The following is an 18738-nucleotide window of genomic DNA, read 5'->3' on the forward strand; positions in this document are numbered from 1 at the left end:
CTGCAGACACGGAGGGGCAGCACTGTGAGCTTTGTAGGTCATGCAGGAAGCGCTGGGAAAGGTGCCCTGCTTTCTCCCCTCGTGTCAGATGAGGTTATTTGTAAACCAAGGCATCTGCAGAGCTGCATGCCTGCCTTTTTCACTTTCTGGTCAAGAGCCATAAAAGCTAGAAAAAGAGATTTAGCTGGCTCGAGAGGCGTCGTTGCGATCTAAGCTATGTCCTGCTGTGGCCGTGCTGAAGGGTTGCAACAGACGTACGAGAGTGTTGGCTTTTCCCTTGTGCTGCTGGGAGGCTAGAGCCGGTTGTAAAGAGTTGCGCCTTCTCTTTGGCAACCTGACCGGAGGAGAGCGCGAGCTTGGCTCTACTTGCCTACACAGGTTTCTATCAGGAATACATTTTGGAATCTCAACCGGGACCACAGCACAATCTTTGTCACTTTTTTGTGTGCTGTTTGGGAGAGCTGTAGAGCTCTACAGTGAACACAGAGGAGGCAGACGCAGCTGCTTGACCAATGAAACTGAAATTTGTCTGCTCACAGCTTTGTTTCACTGTGTCTCTTCCAGGCATCTGCGTAAATAATCTTTGGGTAATCTTAGGGATATGTGGCGCTGAGGCCTCAGAAACAATCTTTGGGTGCTGCAGATTGGTCCAGAGGCATGTTTTGTTAGTCAAAGGCATGGAGAAACAGTTTGGTGGTGTTTGTGTGCTTTGGGGTTGGGGATGTTTTAGCCCCTGAGCCACACAGCAGAGAGCAGGGTAGAACTAAAAGGAGGGCATATTTGGGAAGCAAACTATACAAAACACCACGTGTCTCAAACTCCTGCGTCACTACAGAGCTCTGACAGGACTAGACACAGCCTTGTTCCCTAAGTTGCAACCCTGTTAAACACCTTTTTTCTTGGCCTCGCAGAATGATGACCTTAGGAACTTGTCCCTCTCTGGCCATGTGGGCTTTGACAGCCTCCCCGATCAGCTGGTCAACAAGTCGACGTCGCAGGGCTTCTGCTTCAACATCCTCTGCGTGGGTAAGTCATCCCGTGCACTTGGATGGTCGGTTCACACCAAAGTCTACACGTGTACCCTCAAATTAGCACCTTCCCCCTCCTGGGAAGGCTAAGATCTGGGCCACTGGGGACCATTGTGGCAAGGAAGTGACAGTTTCTTCCCAGAGCTGCTTGAAGGTAAAAATCTAGTTCCCTCTTTTCCTTTTTCTACTCTGTCCCCTGAGTCAAAACCTGGAAATTTCTAGCTGTTAAAATCTACCCTTTTGATGGTTTGGTGGTTCTGCTCACCTCAAGGGCTGCACCCGTAAGGAAACTGGGCAAACTTGGGAACTAAATGTATCTTCCCAAAAGCGTGAACTTAAATCTGCCTTTCTTCGGGTTGGGCATGGAGGCTGTTCTCAGTAAATTGCATTCCTTCCCTTCCAGGCTTTGCCAGCCTCTCATGTTATATTCTTAGTTTCTTCGGTTAGAAACGGTGCCATTTTTAGTCTCTAAATGATGTACTTGTGAAAAAAGCCTGTCACCTGTGCTCTGCTGGATTTAATCTGGGAGCTGGAAGTTGATTTTGTTGCCTGAGTTATCATGCTTTCCCAAATGAGTCAGAGGGTGTGATAGGGGGAAGCAACTCCTTCTCTTGGCTGTAGGGAGATACCTGCTGTCTTGATACTCTGGATACTACGCTGCTGGAAATCCACTGCTCAGCCCTAGAGAGCCAAAGCAGCTTTGACCTCTTGGAGATGCCGCCAGCATTTGGTTCTGTAAACTGACAGGAATGGTGGGATTTATTCATAGTTTGGCAGAGCAGCCCACAAACAGCATCTTCCCATTCGTTGTTCGTTTAAACCTGAAAGAAGGGAGTGTTGTCCCTTCTAATTTGTTACATTAATTAGCTGGAAAAAGCCCACAGTCCTCTGACTGTGATTTTTCTACAGCAAGTTGAAGATTTCTGTCTGCAGTGCTGGCTGAGCTGTCTGAAAAGAAATCTGGCAAACAACCTAGACTCCTCTCTGCAGCTTTGCATGTCGAAGAACGAGATAAGAGAATAGTTGTACTTCTGCACGCTCAAGCTACCAACCCTCACGTGACTCTACTAGCAGCATGAAACCTTTTAAAATTCAGCAAGGAACAGCACGATTAGTAGGCAGCTCTTTGATCAAAATGGCATAAATTAATTGCCTTTTTCTTTTGCAATAAATATTCCTCTCTTAGCATGACTTGATATGTCTCCATCAACATAGCAATTTGGTCCAGCTCTTTTCTAAAATGTGCTGATCAACCGGTTTTGCCCCAAATTAAAATTGCCGTAATTGTCCAGGGAGTAAAATGTCCCTTTTTTAAAAAAAATAAAAATGTGTTTTGAAAAAGGACGCCGTTAACTTGGACTTTGTAATGTGAGACTTGTATTTGTGGTGTGCACGGATGAAATGCTGCAGAGCCCATCTAGCCCAGCATGCAGCAGCGCTGCGTTCGCATCAGGAGCTCGCTAAAATATGTCACTTCAGAGATGAACGGTCTGTGCCATCAGTTTAGGACTGATCTTTTCATGTGGGTTACACTCTATGTGGGCCTAGATTTTTGAGCTCTGATATCACATATGCTTTCTGTCTTCTCCCTCTTTAGTTTGCTCATACTTTTAAAAAAGCTTTCTTCGTGTCCTGCGGCTTCACAGGGTAGGAATGCTGCAAGGAGCCTATCTCTGCTCAATTATTTTACTGGGTGGTAAGTAATCACTTACCTTATTGAATCTAGCATGAAAATGGTCCAAGTCCAAGCCAGCAAAATGAGCAGAGCAACAGGCAGTTGCAGAGTAATAGTTTTTGTTTCTATGGACACAAATATCTGGTTTTCTGACATCTTCCAAGTCTAAGCTTTGTGTATTTTGAGAGCTGTTTACGTTCTAGGAGAGCTGCGTACAGGTCAGAGACGCTTGAGGGCAGTCACAGAGGCAGGCTCTCCTCTCTCACCCGATACTTTTGCATCACTTTTCTATTGCTCACTTAAAATTCTAGGGTGTTCAAGAGTGGGATAGGACCACTTCATAAACCTGACCTACAAATGCCAGAGCAGCACACGGGAATTCTGGAGGAATTTGGAGCAACTTCAGGACATTACCTCAGCCCACCCCCTGCTCACAGTGTGGGTAGCAGTAATAGTTTGGGAGCGTAATTGCAAAGCAAACACTTAACTTAAAATGAGATTTAAGCTAATGTTTTCATCCATGCTATCAATTGCATTAGAGATCAGTGAACCTGTAGTAGTTTTAAAATTTGGTATTTAAGCAGTGTCCTATTTTAGATTTTTTCTAAACTTTTAAAGTATTTCTCTGTCTCACGTTATCATTGTGCTAGTTGCACTATGGTGGGGTGGTTTTTTTTGCAATCCTCTTGCAAAATGGATAGAAACAGAGCTGAAAAAAATCCTTGCAAGTATGTAGAGCATCAGCTGTCTCCTTGGGAATCAGACTCAGAGCTGAGAAAGTTTACAACTTTCTTCTGTAAAGAAAATTATATCAGAATTAGGACTTAGTCTACACTATGAAAAAGAGAATAAAGTATTTCTTTCTTAAGTAATAACAGCTTCCTCCTGTCCTCAATACAGACGTTGCTTGGGAGGTTGAGGCTCTTCATGCCACCAAGCAGGAGGAAGCCTGTATCACGGGTCAAGTCATAGCGATGTAAGAACCACAGGCAGCAGCTGAAGACTGCTGGAATCAAACACTTCTATGGGAAAGGAATGATTATGTGTCTCTCGTGCGCTGCCACTGTATCAAGTCCAGTAACGGGCTTTTACCAACAGCAGGGATTTCCTGGTGCATCATAGAAGGAGTCCTTTACCTTCTCTAAGGAGGGGGGCTCACTTGACAAATGGCTAAGTAACTTTTCTTGCAACTCTCGTGGGTTTATTTTATTTATTTTTTTCTTACTTGTCTTTTCTCCCTTCTTTCCAGCTTAGTATCTTCTCTTCAGGTGCAGATACACTTCCCCAGTTTATGATGCTTTGATCGGGTGTGTCTGCAGTGTGTGCTGCAGGGACCCAGGTGGTGGGACCTGAGGAGGAGCACAGCAGCAGAAACCAGAGCTGCTGTCACCTCCTAATATCCACAGAGTCCCTGGTCCAGTCTTTGGGGGTTGATAAATATGAGGACTCTCTCAAAAGACATCTGTTCCTGCAGCGATTATTTTGCTTAGCTGTGTGCACGTAGCCTAATTCCGCTGCTACCCAAGTGGAATAACTCCTAAGCCTGGCAAATGTGCCTGCGAATGAGCCGAGGAGAAGCCATAGGATTGTACTAACATTGCATTTGTTGGCTTAGGGGAGACGGGCATCGGCAAATCAACGTTGATGGACACTCTGTTCAACACCAAGTTTGAAAGCGAACCTGCGACGCACAACGAGCCCGGCGTGAGATTGAAAGCCCGGAGTTACGAGCTCCAGGAGAGTAACGTCCGTCTGAAGCTGACTATCGTCGACACGGTTGGTTTTGGCGATCAAATTAACAAAGATGACAGGTAAATTTATTTCTGTTAGGAGAAGGAATTCTTGCGCTGATGTGCTCTGTTATGAAAATGGCCTGACCCTGTGTGGGAAGTAGGTCCCTCGCTGTTCTGGGGGTGTTTGCTGGTCTGGGTGTGGCAGCTGGCAACATTCACCCCATGAAACAGGTCTTAAGTGATGAGAAACTGAAGCGAAAAACAAGCAGATCAACTAAGCTGCACAAGTGCAACATGTTTCTGTCCTCCTTGTCTGTGTGCAACTTAGTTCAAATCTCTGCCGGAGTTGAAACATGTAAATAGTTGAAAGCACGAGTTCAAATTGCGGTTCAATTGCATCTTTTAGGTAGCTGGAACTTGGATCGTAGTTCCTGCTCACACCACTGGCCAATGCTCAAGTCAGAGTGGGTGTTAGTTAAACATTGTACCTGGGTGCTGATTTTCACGTTTTGTGCATAAAGTTAATTTTCCGGACAGCCTGTATAATCCCTTCGGTCCATCCATATGGACTTTTGCCATAGGATTAAAACTAGTCATTCTGTAATCATGACTAATACACTAATTAATGCGTTTCCTAAACTTTCCGGGAAGGTTGTTTGTGATGCTCTTACCTGCACCTTGCCAAATGAGGGGCGTGCTGGCTGGCACCGTGTGCGCTGACCAAAAGCTTTAGGGCACTAGATAGATAGACAGCATAAGCCCTTAGGAAATGCAAACTTCATGTCAAAAATTTATCCCAAGATCCCTGTTAGCATGGAGATTGAGCAGGTTCTGCTTCCCATCCCTTAAGGAAAATGCTGCAGGTTTGTTTTTTTTTTTTCTTTTAAGGCAACATTTTACAATGCTTTATTTCTGTGATACTTCCTTGCTGCTTGACCTGACACCAGAATGCAACTGTTGCCCCTGCTTTGGGGTGTGGTGCCTTGGTCTCAGTGCCCTCCTTCCAGAGCTTCCTGGTGCTGGAGGTCCTGAGGGTGCCCCTGATTCACGGAGGAACAAATAGAAAAATTTCCTTCCCAGAAGCACAATGAGTTAGTCAGATGAAGGTGTGTTACAATGTTCCAGTTGTTGGTGTTTTGTTTTTTTTTTTTTCTCTTTTTCTCCAATAAGATGGTTCCCTTGAAGTACATGAATGGTGCAGTTGTTTCCTGAGCTTTGCTCACAGGCTTCAATTCCTGAAAAGTCCCTTTTAACCCCTTGTAAATCTCACTTCCCTCTTTTAAGATCACAAACTTTTGGACAAGGTAGAGTAGGTTGCTGCCTCATGTGTCTATATTCTTGTATCACATGATTCCCTGTGGCACTGGCAGAGCAGCAGCTCAGACTTCAACTGGAGAGACTGCAAAATACATTCTTTTTCAGGGTGGCAGCCTTACGTGGTTCCCATGCACCTGAAGGCCACTTACCTTGCTCATCTCTCCAGAATACTCTCCTTGTGCACCAAAGGGAAACACACACTTGTGAAGGAGAGACTGTAGGTTGGGTGGGGGGGGTTTTAAGAGCAGCACCTGTCCTGTAATGTACAGAGCACCCATGAAGCTTCTTGAGTGTGGGCTGATGACTGTGCTGTCCTAGCAGCGAATGCCCTGGTTTTCTCTGTGCCGTGTTTTCTCTCTCCAGCTACAAGCCCATAGTAGAATATATTGATGCGCAGTTTGAAGCCTACTTGCAAGAAGAGCTAAAGATCAAACGATCTCTGTTCAATTATCATGACACCAGAATTCATGCCTGCCTGTATTTCATTGCACCAACTGGACACTCGCTCAAGTCCCTAGACTTGGTCACCATGAAGAAGCTCGATAGTAAGGTACTTCCTGCTCATGTTATGACCTTTGCATAGCCCTGCTAGTGTTTTTACGATCTTGCCGCAGACTTAATTAAATCTGCTCAGAAAAATACTGGTTTTAGCAGTGGTAAATTGCTGAGATGCTGGGTGAAAACTTTACCTTGGGCTAGCTGCTGGAATGGGTTCACTGATTCATGTGCTGCAGAAATTTATTAAGAGTTTGGGCTCCTCTCCTAGTCCCATCTCGGGTTAGGAACCTTGGCCCCTTGCTCCCCAGCTATGCTATAAAGTGAGAAGTCTGAGGGAAATGTTTATGAGGATGCATTAGGAGACCACCATTCTTTTTTGCTTTGCTGTGGGTTAACTCTGCCAAAGTCAGTGACAGGATTGTTCGCAACTGAAAGATCAGTTAGTAGTTGAAAAAGAGAAAAGTATGTTTTCTTCCTTAAATGCATAAAGAAAAAGGAGAGGTTGAACGCTGCTAGTTTTAGCACTTCGATACGTGGTTGCGATGTGTGTTTCACTTTGTTTGACAGACTCATTAGGTTCTTGTACAAAAGTGGTGTGGTCAGTGTTTATGAGATGAGAAATACAAATGAAACACTTTAGGTCATCTTGCTAATCAGTGAAAAACAGCTCAATGCTGTGTCTACGTGCTCTGACTGCATCCAGCTAGACACAAACAGTGATTTGATCTTCTATGGCAAATATAGTGTTATTATAATGATAATCTGATAAACAGGAAGAATCTGAATAAATACGTGCTTTTTCAGTTAACCTTGTGACTAGCAACAGTGGGAACTGAGCTTGGTTTAAACCATGGTGGTTTACTAGATACTTGCAAGAAGATCTCATCTCTTCTCCTCTAGGGAAAATAACAAAGGTACAAATGTAAAACCTGAGTATTTAAACTAGGCTTTCTCTGTGCTTCTTTACGTCATGATTAAGCAAATTTAAATCAGTCCAACTTGTACCTTTGATTCATTGGATCCTGATTCTGCAGAAGATTAATTTGACAATGGTTCTTTACTTCTTAGTGACTGATCTGTTGAGTTTTCTGCAGTGATGGAGAAGGATCCCTGCTCTATTCAACTTCAAATAGTGCTATGGAGATTTACTCTAAGTGAGCTAATTGGCATTCACATTCTGTCTTTTGGCAAGGGGGGATTTAATAACTCCAGACCATCCTCTGAACAGAATTAAGCAATGTAATATAAGAGGATTTTCAAGTACTGTAGTTAAAATCTCTTCATATAGGTCAATATCAGCATCATCATCACTACAATTCCTGTCTGCTGTTGCAAGGAAAAGTAAATCCTGCATGATCAAAAGCAGAAATTGTCTGTCGGAAGGGAGCAGAAAGGGAAAGCAAGCAGGATTCCTTCTCCTAATGCATCCTTGCCTTCTCCCAGCAAAGCAGATGCTTGTGTGGTGCTTGCTGTGCACTGATCCATTCAGCTACACTGAGGGTACCGTGCCATCTCCCCTTGGCTTCTAGGTGGTGTTGCTGTTTGCTGTCCTGCTGCCAGTATTGCAAACAGCCTGTCTAGGGAAGAGAATCAGTAAATAATCTTTCATTTCTATGTTAACCTCATCATGTGGTTCTCTTGGATGATTGTCTTAGAGCTGTCTTAGAAATCAGCGCTCATCCTGCAGTGCAGCAGCATGTGGGAGCATGTGAGGACATGCAGGTGGAGGAAGCGTGCCAAAATTATTGCCAGCTTTCCCCCATGGTGTAGACACATCCACATTCTCCGTGTGACCTTCTGCTTCCACCTCCAGTGGGGTAACAGCAGCGTGGCTGTCTGCCCAGTAAGAAGACCCAAGAAAATGCCAGCAAGAGGAGCTTGGCTGAGTGTGTCTCTTGCAGTTACCGAGCCTGCTGTGGCGTGGAGGAGAAGTGCTTAGATGGCCATTTCCTTTTTTTGGCACAGCTTCTAATAATCTCTGACAGCATTTCCTGTCCAGCCAACTCGGATGAGGAGGGGAATAGAGCAGGACAGGAAATAGCATGCTGCCAAATTACCTATGGCTTCTTTTTAAGGCCATTGTCGCAGCTGCTTGAAAATCCTCAGGCAGTGGGGCTGGCAACGGCAGCCCCTGGGAAGATGTTTTGCCACGGGGGCGGTGGCTGGTGGCACGTACAGGGCTGTTGCTGCAGGATGCGTGCTGCTCCCCATCCTTTCCTCGTGACACCACGTGCAGTCCTATACGTGGAGGTGCTGTTGTTGTCTTGCAGGTGAACATCATCCCCATCATTGCCAAGGCTGACACCATTGCGAAAAACGAGTTGCACAAGTTCAAGAGTAAAATCATGAGCGAGCTGGTCAGCAACGGTGTCCAGATCTACCAGTTCCCGACTGATGAAGAGACAGTGGCTGAGATAAATGCCACGATGAGTGTATGTTGTTTTGTTTTGATGTTGGTTTTTCTGGGGGGATGAGAGGTGGTCTTGCCTTGGTTTGCACGGACCCATCCTTGGTGGTCGGGCATATTGTCCCAGGTTTTTTTTGGCTTTAAAACTGAAATCTGAGCATAGGCAGCAGACTGGCTGGAAGGCTCTTGGAGCTGGAGATATACCTGCCACACGTGGGCTGCTTGGCCTGATACACTTCATTGTCTGAAAAACGATTCTCTGAGCTTTTTTTCATATCCTTCCTCTGTTGCGGTATTCCCGTTTTTAGAAAGGAAGAGGATGGGAGGCAGGACCCCGACGTGGTCAGGGCAAAGGGCTGAGGTTTAGGTTTCCTGTCGCAGACAAGCACTTGTTGCTTGGTGTGGGGGTGACTGACTCCTGCCTTTGTTTCGTTTTCCGGTAGGAGCAGGGGCGTCGTCGATGATGTTCCAGCTCTTGGCAGGGCCAGTGGCCATCAGTGGCAAGGGCACCGGCTTTCCTTTCCTTCCCCTTCCTCTAGCATTAAGGATGGGATTTGAGGGCAAACAGGGCTAGGGTTGGCCAATCGTTTCAGTGGGGTTTGCAGAGGGAAACAACTGTTTCCCGTGGGCCTGACTTGAAGCACAAGGGGAAGGACCTGAGCTCGAGGTTTCTGGCAGCGACGTGCATCACAGCAGTGCTGACAGGGCCCTCGGGTGGCTTTAGCGAGGCACGTGACACACGAAAGGATGTGCCAACCCCAAAGCAAGTGACTCAGAAGCAAGGATGAGGTTATCTGCATTTTTACAGGGTACGGAGGTATCAAGATGAAGTCTTTTTCATACATCTTGAAGGTTTTGGTGAGTTTCCCTGCCCTTGCAAATGAGCAATTGTCACATCCAGCTGGATTTGAGATCCTCTCCAAACCTTTTTATTAGCTCTTCTCCCTGTCTATATTTTTCTCTCAGCAGGGAGAAGCTGGCACAGAGAAGGGACAGGGCTCTGCCAGGGTGCAGTGTGTGTTTTCTTTCCTCTGGGGCTGGGAAACTCTTGCCGGTTCATCACATCTCCTCTGCCACGCAGCCTCTTCCTCTCCCACCCAGCCTGTGACAAGAGCTTGGCCAACACGCTCCCTCAGTTTGTGCTCAGCCCTTTTGGATGCTGTTACGGTAGGGGGGGAGCTGATGGCAGAGGCGAGCTCCCTTCTGGCAGCAACTGCATTTCTGGGAGTAGATCCCAGATTGTCGCCACCACACCCATGGAGAGACTGGGACTCAGCAGAACTTGGTGACTCAGATGTCTCAGCCCAGGGCTGGGTCAGCTCTGCTCTTCCCCTGGTTCACAGCTTTGCCCTTTTTGAGAGGAAGTATTAGCAGTTATTTCTAGCAGCAGAAACCCCCTGAATTTTTAGCCTACCTTCCTGGGCAGGATGTACTTTTTAAAAATCATTATTTTACCTCAGCGTTCAAATTCAGTTCAAGTTTGTAAGGTGATTTCTGTGCTTAAGATAGTCATGCTTTGTAATTAAAGATACGTACCTCTCACTTTTAGGACTCCAGAATTTTGGACTTTAAGTCTGACCGGGTTTCTCATCCAGACTGTCCTGTCGCTCTTTCAAAAACACCAGATGAATTGCCAAGGCGTTTAAGCAACTTAAATCCAGGACAGCTGCCACAGTAAACAGCTTTCTTCAGAAACAATCCTTGGCAAGGCAACAAAGGAAATCCCTAACCTCGTTGTCCCTTTCCTTTTGTAGGTCCACCTTCCTTTTGCTGTAGTTGGCAGCACTGAAGAAGTGAAGATCGGCAATAAGATGGCAAAAGCCAGGCAGTACCCCTGGGGTGTTGTGCAGGGTATGTTACTGAAAGCACAAATAAGACCTATGTTACTCTGGTAAAAAGGGTGTTGATCTCTGGATGTTGTTTATCAAAATCTGTTTTGAGAATGCCGGGTTGCAGCTCTAAGATTTCTCCTTAAAATCAGGGCTTTGCAACCTAGATCTAGACGGGGAGGGTGTTTGGTGGAGAGGATGGTGGAGAACAGGGTGACATTATGAGGACATGCTAAGTAACTGGCTTGGGAAATGAAAACTGAAATTTCCATTCTCTGCCCCTTAAGCTTTTCTGGTAGCAAAAAAGCATGAGCAACAGGAAAAGCTGAGTGGGTTGGTTTGGATGTTGCACACTAGTCTGAACGCAGACATGTAGCTGGGGGCTTTTCTGAGGAGGTCAGCAGGTCCTCTGGCCTCTCCACTTGAAGTGGGAGCAGAACTAATTCAGCACTGCCTGCTGGCTATGTTTTGTCCTGCCAGTGGGAGCTGTGGACTTGCAGCTTAAGTACACAATCCGACATTAAGTCAGCCAAAAGCTCCTTTCTGTTGGAGAGCACAATTTGGTTAGGGCTGTGTTTGCAATGCAGGCTGTACTGAAGCTGCCAAAGATAGGGCTGATCCTTGCTTTGCCATCCGGTGCTGAGAGGAACAGGATTGAGGTGGTGGCAGTGGTCTGCTCGTGGCTTCAGCTGCTTTTCTGGCTGAGGAATGGCCCAGCAAGCTGCAAGGGGACATTTGCAGGGCAATTCTGCAAAACTCATGGAGATGTTCTCACTAATACAAGCTGGCCCTAAAGCCGCTTCAGACTTCAGTGTCTTCAGCTGTGTACGCCAGAGGATAGTAGTGAGAATAACTCACAATTAGCCAAGAAGATCATTATGTTTGAGAAATCTTGGTCTTGATGCACATGCTGCTGTTACTGATGTTCCCACCAAACTAGGACTGGCTAGTCCCAGGGATTTTCATAGAATCATTCAGGTTGGAAAAGACCCTTTGCTGGGTAGCAGGAGACTTGCAAGATTGGGCCCTGAGCTGCCCCTTTGCAGAGACATCTGCTCTGCTGCTGGGGTGCAGCTGGAGAGCTTCGCCCGGTCCCCAGAGGCGTGCAGCAGAGATGCCTGCCGCTTGCTGTTGCATCCTAAAGAGAAAGCTTCCTTGTCTTTAAGCATACCCAAACTGTTTGCCTGCACTGAAGCGTGCAGCCCTCTGGCTGCCGGCCCTTCACAGCTTGATCACCCAGGGGCTGCCGGTGGCACACCAGACCTTGCTCTGAATAGAAGTTACGGGAAGCCACGTTGTACTCTGTGTGCTGCCTCTCTTCAGTGCCAGGAGCAGGGTTTTAGGGCTCCTTTGGAAGGTCATCTGGCACGGAAGGGGTACAGCTTCTCTGATGGAGGCTTCTCATAACCTTTCCTTTTACCGCTGGCACAAACAGACTTTGTTTCTTGTCTGCACCCTTGTTAGTGACTTGGAATTAGAGTGGATTTGAGTGGGAAGTGAAATCTAATGTGCAAATGGATCATCACCTTGCTTGTGCAGAAATACACGGAGAGACAGGAGCTGTGTGACAGATGGGCATCACAGAGATCTTGCAAATCCAGTGAAAGGCCTTGAACTGGTGCTTCTGGGAAGGTTTCACCCCCAGTTGAGCAAGGCTTTTTTGTGTTCTGCTTGTGCGCCTGAACAACTCTCAGGCTTGCTAAACTGGGGCCCAGGGAAGGGGGGAACCTGGTTCCTGGGTTTCACGTTCTCTCTGTGGATGATCTGTCTGTTTTGCAGTTGAGAACGAAAATCACTGTGACTTTGTGAAGCTGCGAGAGATGCTGATCCGAGTGAACATGGAGGATTTGAGAGAGCAGACGCACACCCGACACTACGAGCTGTACAGGCGCTGCAAACTCGAGGAGATGGGATTCAAGGACACAGATCCAGACAGCAAGCCTTTCAGGTAGGAGAGCCTAACTCAGGCCTTGTTGTACCACCAGAGAGATTGGAGGTGCTGGGGTAGCCAACATTTGCAGGAACCAGAGAGGGAATAGCCATAGTCTCTTAGAGCAGCTGATACCTAAAGTGTGGCTGTGCATTTTCATCTCACCTTCAGGGTGTAGGATTTGTACAGGAGAAGCATGGGAAAGACTTGGATTACTGAGAAAAGCCAAGTCTAGCCGTAACATTTTGAAAATGCCTACAACCCTGCAGCAGGGCTTTCTAGAGCCTGCAAAGTGTTACCAGGATGCATGACTCAGTTCAGATCAACTGAAAAGTTTAGGAGAACGAACCACGAGTCCATCGATTTATCTGCACTCTGCTGCTTAAGTTGTATCAGTTTCCTTTGCACCCTTCTCTGAGCATTCCTTGGTCTGACTTTCCGTCAGTCGCCTTCCTGTAATCTGTCAGCAAGTTGTAAAGTTTCAGATATTCTGGTGATGTGTTAGTGCCTCCTTTCTTTCACTGCAGACTCAACTGTGTTTTGTTGCCAGCTTGCTCTGCTACAAGTCATAATTGATACAAGTATATTATACAAGTATAATTGATACATTTGGATACATGCAATGCATATTGCAAATATATATATATATGTATAATATAGCTCATATGTTACACAGAATCGCAGAATGTTAGGTGTTGGAAGGGATCTCAAAAGGTCATCTAATCCAGCCCCTCTGCCAGAGCAGGAAGAGGTACAACTGGTTACCAAAGGCGAGATCCTGGGATAAATGTTCTTGTTGACTCTCCTAGAGCTTGTCACAGCTGATGCAAGGTGTGCTGTGAAGAGGATGCTGTGGTTTGATGCTCGAGGTTTGGCTTTCTCTAAATACAGAGTTTGTGCTGTCTAACAGCTTTATTGGTCTGAAGCCCAAGTCATTAGCCAGGGACAACAGCTGTGTGGGAATTTGGGAGGAGGAGTGTTTGTTTTCTCCTTTCATTTCCTGTTTCCCATTCCTCCCCAACTTCTCCCCAGTTACTGCACCCACTGCCTGAGAAGCATCCCACGCTCCTCTCTGCCCCGTGGGAAGGCCGTCAGAATTACACGTGCATCATTGTGGGTTTACTCCTGTAACACACGTGCATATTGGGAATTGGTGTGCCGGTGCCTGCGATGGCAGTCGTCCATCTGCCTTGTGCAGGTTGTCACAGACGTGGTTCATCTCTGATCCTCAAAAGGGGAAAGCCAGGTGGGCAGAGCAAGGGTCTTGCGTTCATGTTTCCAGAAAACAGGGCTTCATGGTGAGCCAAGAAAAGTCTGTGCTACGACACCATGTTTGCTTCAGTTCAGGGTTTTATTTGTGACTTGCTGGGTTTGTGCAGCTGCATTTCTTTTGCAGCACAGAAACTCTGCTGGAATCAGTCAAGCCCAGTTTTGTTAGTAAGCCCAAGTGTGAAGCTTTATTGGATTTCCTTTCTGGAGAGCATTGGCTTAAGATGGGCTCAGCCCTTCCCTTTGAGGAATCTGAGGAATTTCCATTGCTTCCTGTACACGAGGCCTCTTTTGACCAAGCTATAAGTAGAAAGGAAATGAAAATGTACAGAATTTCTCCATCTGGTACGTGCTCGTTCCGAACACTTGGCTCTGGGTGCCTCCTCCCTCCAATAAACAAACAAAACCCATGATCCCAAGCTGTTTGGCCGAGGCTGATGTATATCTAAAATGAGGAAAACAGTAGGTTTGGTTCTTTCTGTTCTTCCGTCTGGGACCGGGGATCAAAAGCATGCCTTTTGCCCGCACCCGGGGAGCCACAGGGACCGCAGCGCTAGTGCTGCTTTGTGTCAGTCGGGAGCAGGGAACCTTTTGTAACCCCCAGGGTGAGCAGGGCCGAAGACCCCAGCAAACCATTGGTGCTGGGTAGGTTCTTGTGTGAGATGTGGAAAAGGGAAGCTGGTGTTGGAGACCCTCCTTGCTGGCAGAGCCCCCACGGCTTGTCGGAGGTGAGGAGGGAGCACCAGTGCCCCATAGGCTTCTGTCCTCGTGTCTGTTGTGGACTGATGTCTCTGTTGCTCTGGTTAATTTGCTCAGAAGATTTTCTTTCAAAGAGCATTTTTCGCAAGGGCTTCCTTCAGTGTGTTGGGGAATCAAGTTACTCCTCTAATCTAGGTTCATGTGTTAATATACTTAAAAAAATAAATTCCTTTGTCATGGTTGTGAGATGCTACAGGGATCCCAGTTGGTTTGGACTGTTATTCCCTTGGGAGGTAAGTGGGGTTTTTTCATATGCAGCCTGGAGTTGCCGTGCCAGATTCTCAGAGAAGTTTGCTTCTCTGAATGTCAGAGTCACTTCAACAGAGAATTAAGCTTGCTGGCGTTACGTTAGTGCTAAGTTTTAAAGCCTGAAGCAGGGATTAGCATTGAAACTCGCACAATTTAACAGCAAGCTCCTGCCAGCCTTTTCCCCACATGCCCATCACCTGGCATTCTGGTTTGGGAAACAGCTTGGCAAGAAACCGTTTGCAATACAGGGTGTGATTAGAAGCGCGCAGGGTTTTCCGCTTCGGTCCGTGAGGCTCTGCTGCTCCCTAGTACACTGTGGCGCTAATTGCACATTGAATTCTGGCTCACTGAGCAGCCAAGGCTGACCTGCCCTCAAGGTTTTCCTAGGCTCTAGCCAGGCTCTTCAAAAGGATTTATGAATTTAAGTTTCAGTGTCTACAATCAGAGGATTAAATCCAATACTGAATTTTAGGGAGGTTTTGATTAGATTTCCTGATGTCTGTGTGCTGTGAGTGGTCTGGTTCTGCCTTTAGTTAAAAATGCCAAGATGTCTCTCGCCCTATCCTCCCATGAAAAGATTTTTGTCGGTTTTAGAATCGGCATTTTTGCTTTAATGTGTGGCAATCTGCTGTGATCAGCTGGAGTATTTTAAGAGGCAGTTTAAGTGCCCGTCATTTAGCGTTGTTAAACCCAAGACTTTAGGAAACCTGTCAAATTTTGTTCCCTAGGCACAACACCCTACCCCTTAAAAAACCCCAAACTTAACAAAACCAACAAAAAAACCCCAACACCAAGAACCCCTCTACACACCAGAAAAGGCAAAATCTTGATTTAATTGGGATTAAGATGTTCCATTAATACCTGGATGCAATGTATATGTGTGGTAGCAGTGGAGTATTCATTTAAAAATGCATTTTCAAAACAGCATCTTGAGGGAAACAGTTATCATTCCCACACTATCATTATAGTTGCAGTATCCAAATCCATTTAAGGAATAAAATGAAAAGGAATTTGGCGTCCAGAGTTCCTAAGAGGCCCCGAAAATCTCAGAGGTGCGTGGACAACATACTTTGTGTCCCAGATCTTTGCTGTGGTATCTCAGTGCTTGGGAAATAAAGAAATGCCAAGAAGTAGAGGGGGAATTAAAGGAATGAAGGAATCCAGGAATGTGGTTATTTGGAGGAGCAAAGCTGCTGCTCGTTGGCAGAGGCTTAGCCTCCTTTCACAGCTGAAGGAGAAAGAGGTCTCCCAAGGTGGCTTTATCTAAATAAAGCTCCTGATCTGAATCTATTAGCAATGAGTAGTGAAAATTAGTTTTGCTTAATGAACTACGTAAAGCCAGATTTCGAACTCTGGTATGGCAGTGTCTGTTACACGAGTCGTGCACGTCTGATGAAGAGACTCAGGACAGACAATGCGAGAAGTGGAAGGGTGTGACTCAAACGGATCACGGGCCTGGTGAGCATCAGGGGTTGCCGTAGATTTTTACGTAGCGACTATTTTTATTTTTGAGGACAGTCATCCTGCCCGCTAAGTGATTTAGAGGATCTTGAACAGCACGCTCGTTGTTTTTCTTGCCAATTTGTTTCCCAAATCTGTCACCTAGCAAGCTAGGACTGGCTTTGGTGGTGGTGTTCACACCTCTCTGGTAGTCAGGGACCTCTGACGATGGTTTGTGACAGGACAATGCGGTAAGGTTGCCAAAAGCTGGAAATTCATGACTGTGCTTGGAAACAACTCTGTTTTTTCTGTGTTTTTTAACAGTCTCCAAGAGACCTATGAAGCAAAGAGGAACGAATTCCTGGGCGAACTCCAGAAGAAGGAAGACGAAATGAGGCAGATGTTCGTCATGCGAGTGAAGGAGAAGGAAGCAGAATTGAAGGAAGCAGAGAAAGATGTGAGTATATTGGAATTCAGAGGACTGTGTGTGAGAGTTTAGGGTGGATTTTTTTAACGAGAGCCCTGAGAATGTGCGCACCTGCCTTCCACCATCAAGCCTTCAAAGGTGTTTGCTGTGCAAAACAATCTCAAGAAGCAGATGGGAAGTCAGCTCCCAGTCATGCCATGGACTTGTGGTGTAACCTTATCACCCAAGTTTTTGGCCACTTTTCTGTGCCTGTGAAACGGAGCAAGAGCATTCCCTTGTTTCGGGGAGCTGGAGGGGGATATATACCATGGAGTGAGTGGGAGATGCTGCAGTGTGGCTACCTACCCCACAGAAATGGCAGCCTCGCTATGCTGAGGGAGTCCTGTCCGCTCTCTCGGCTCTTCAGTCCCACACAAAGGAAAGAATATGTTTACTACTCCAAATAATACTGGTTTACAGCGGATCTTCAGCTACGGTACAGCCAGTGCTGCCCTTGAGCAGTTGCCCCTTTCTGGAGACTTGCAGTAAGTAGACAAGGACTTCCTAGAGGGCAGCAAGTCCCACTCAGCATCGTTGTAGAGATGTCACCGAGCTCTTTGAGAGCTGCCCTACTGTGATTTGCTTCCAGGGTGTAGGTCAGCACCGATTGCTGCTGGGCAAAAAAAAATGTGCATGTCCTTCTAGGGGAGGGAGTTGTTTCTTGGGCCTCATGGAGGGACATGTACTTCTACACGGGTACAGAGAAGAACCCCGGAGAAGTCTGTCACCCTGAATTGCCCCATTTTCTTGCTTTGCACAAGTGTAAGAGAACGCAGTAGGTACGAAGCAATGAGGGGCGGAACGTGGGGGTTTGAAGGTGTCCAGAGACCCGTCATGTTCCTGCAGCAACTTAAATTCCCAGCACGTGTGTTAATTGCGGCGCTTTTCTCTCGTAGTCATATGTGTTTGGGACAGGCCAACAATTGGTTATTGATGTGGTGAGGTCTTGGTGCCAACGGCACCGCTTCAGGTATTGTTACTGTCCAAGTGTCGTTGTCTTTGTCCTGGCAGCTCCATGAAAAGTTTGACCATCTAAAGAGGACTCACCAAGAAGAGAAGAAAAAGGTGGAAGACAAAAAGAAGGAACTTGAGGAAGAGCTGAACAACTTCCAAAAGAAGAAGGCAGCAGCTCAGCTATTACAGTCACAGGCTCAGCAGGCAGGTTCTCAACAAACCAAGAAAGACAAGGACAAGAAAAAGTAAGCGGATGTCACCCACATCCTTTGTAGGGTTTATTACAATTTGGGAGGTTGTTTTTTGATTTCTTGCTGCATGTCTGTATTTGCTTTTTCCCATTACCAGACTGGAAACTGGGCTTTTATCAGCCCAATCAAATAAAATATTTTTTTCTAAAGGGTGGGCCGGGGACATGATCTTAATTTTTCTCTAGAAGAATACCTTCAAATTTTATGTTGAAGTCTGACTGGTATGGGAGAGCAATCGAATGGTGGAACCTGTGATCTGTCCATCATCTTCTGGAACAGCTCTGGGATGTTCCGGCCTCACATTTATCTGCCTGAGCCAAAATTATTAAGGGAGTCTCTACCCGTCCTTTCTTTATCCCAAGAGCAATCTCCAGTTCCCATTCCTTAAGTTTATAGTTTTAAGTAGTAGATTAGAAACCAAAACAACCATGTTACTTTTACATGGGAAATGCTAGTGCCAAAAGTCAAGACTTGGAAGCTTGCTTTAAAGAAAATAGAAGTTTTGGAGCGTTTGTTTTTGTTGGTTTTTCTTTTTGTTTTTGTATTGTGTTGGGGTTTTTGTTGTTTTTTCAAGAAACTACTATGGTACCATAATTACTGGTAAATAGCATTTGTGGTTGTATCCAGTTGACATAAGCTAAGAAACTCATACTTTTTCATAACAATAATAGCACTGTTTTCTACTATTTTATATTTGTATGCTAGGAGTTATAATCCTATACCCTCCAGTGCTTCAGTAAGTTAGTAGGCACCAAGTGTATCTGTGGACAGAGTCTGTCCCGTGCTCAGTATTTGGAGGCAGGATTTTTGGATGTGCTCAGCTTGGGCCTAACTCTGCTTCCGCTGAAACTTGAGGAATGTTGCCGTCGAGGTGGGCTCAGAGTTAAGTCGCTGCAGAGCTCCGCTGAAAATCTTGAGCTCTAGATGGGGTCC

At 46.1% G+C, this 18738-nt stretch overlaps 1 protein-coding gene across 1 annotated transcript; it reads left to right on the plus strand.

Annotated features, from left to right (window-relative positions):
- The first annotated feature begins 615 nt into the window (after positions 1-615).
- On the plus strand, positions 616-18287 carry SEPT11 (septin 11). The gene is made up of 9 exons (XM_009874228.1): positions 616-643; positions 892-1026; positions 4319-4514; positions 6117-6303; positions 8522-8683; positions 10413-10509; positions 12267-12435; positions 16459-16591; positions 17612-18287. Exons 3-9 carry the CDS (start codon positions 4348-4350, stop codon positions 17801-17803), a joined length of 1107 nt encoding a protein of 368 aa, XP_009872530.1. The 5' UTR covers positions 616-643; positions 892-1026; positions 4319-4347; the 3' UTR covers positions 17804-18287.
- The last annotated feature ends 451 nt before the right edge of the window (positions 18288-18738 follow it).

The sequence above is a fragment of the Apaloderma vittatum genome, unplaced genomic scaffold (genome assembly GCF_000703405.1).
Source record: "Apaloderma vittatum isolate BGI_N311 unplaced genomic scaffold, ASM70340v1 scaffold3928, whole genome shotgun sequence".
Classification (NCBI taxonomy): domain Eukaryota; kingdom Metazoa; phylum Chordata; class Aves; order Trogoniformes; family Trogonidae; genus Apaloderma; species Apaloderma vittatum.

Excerpts from the sequence above, each read along its gene's own strand:
- SEPT11 (XM_009874228.1), top strand. The coding sequence starts at position 4,348 with ATGGACACTCTGTTCAACACCAAGTTTGAAAGCGAACCTGCGACGCAC. Across the intron at positions 10,510-12,266 it reads CCCCTGGGGTGTTGTGCAGG|TTGAGAACGAAAATCACTGT; the intron begins GTATGTTACTGA and ends TCTGTTTTGCAG. Across the intron at positions 12,436-16,458 it reads CCAGACAGCAAGCCTTTCAG|TCTCCAAGAGACCTATGAAG; the intron begins GTAGGAGAGCCT and ends GTTTTTTAACAG.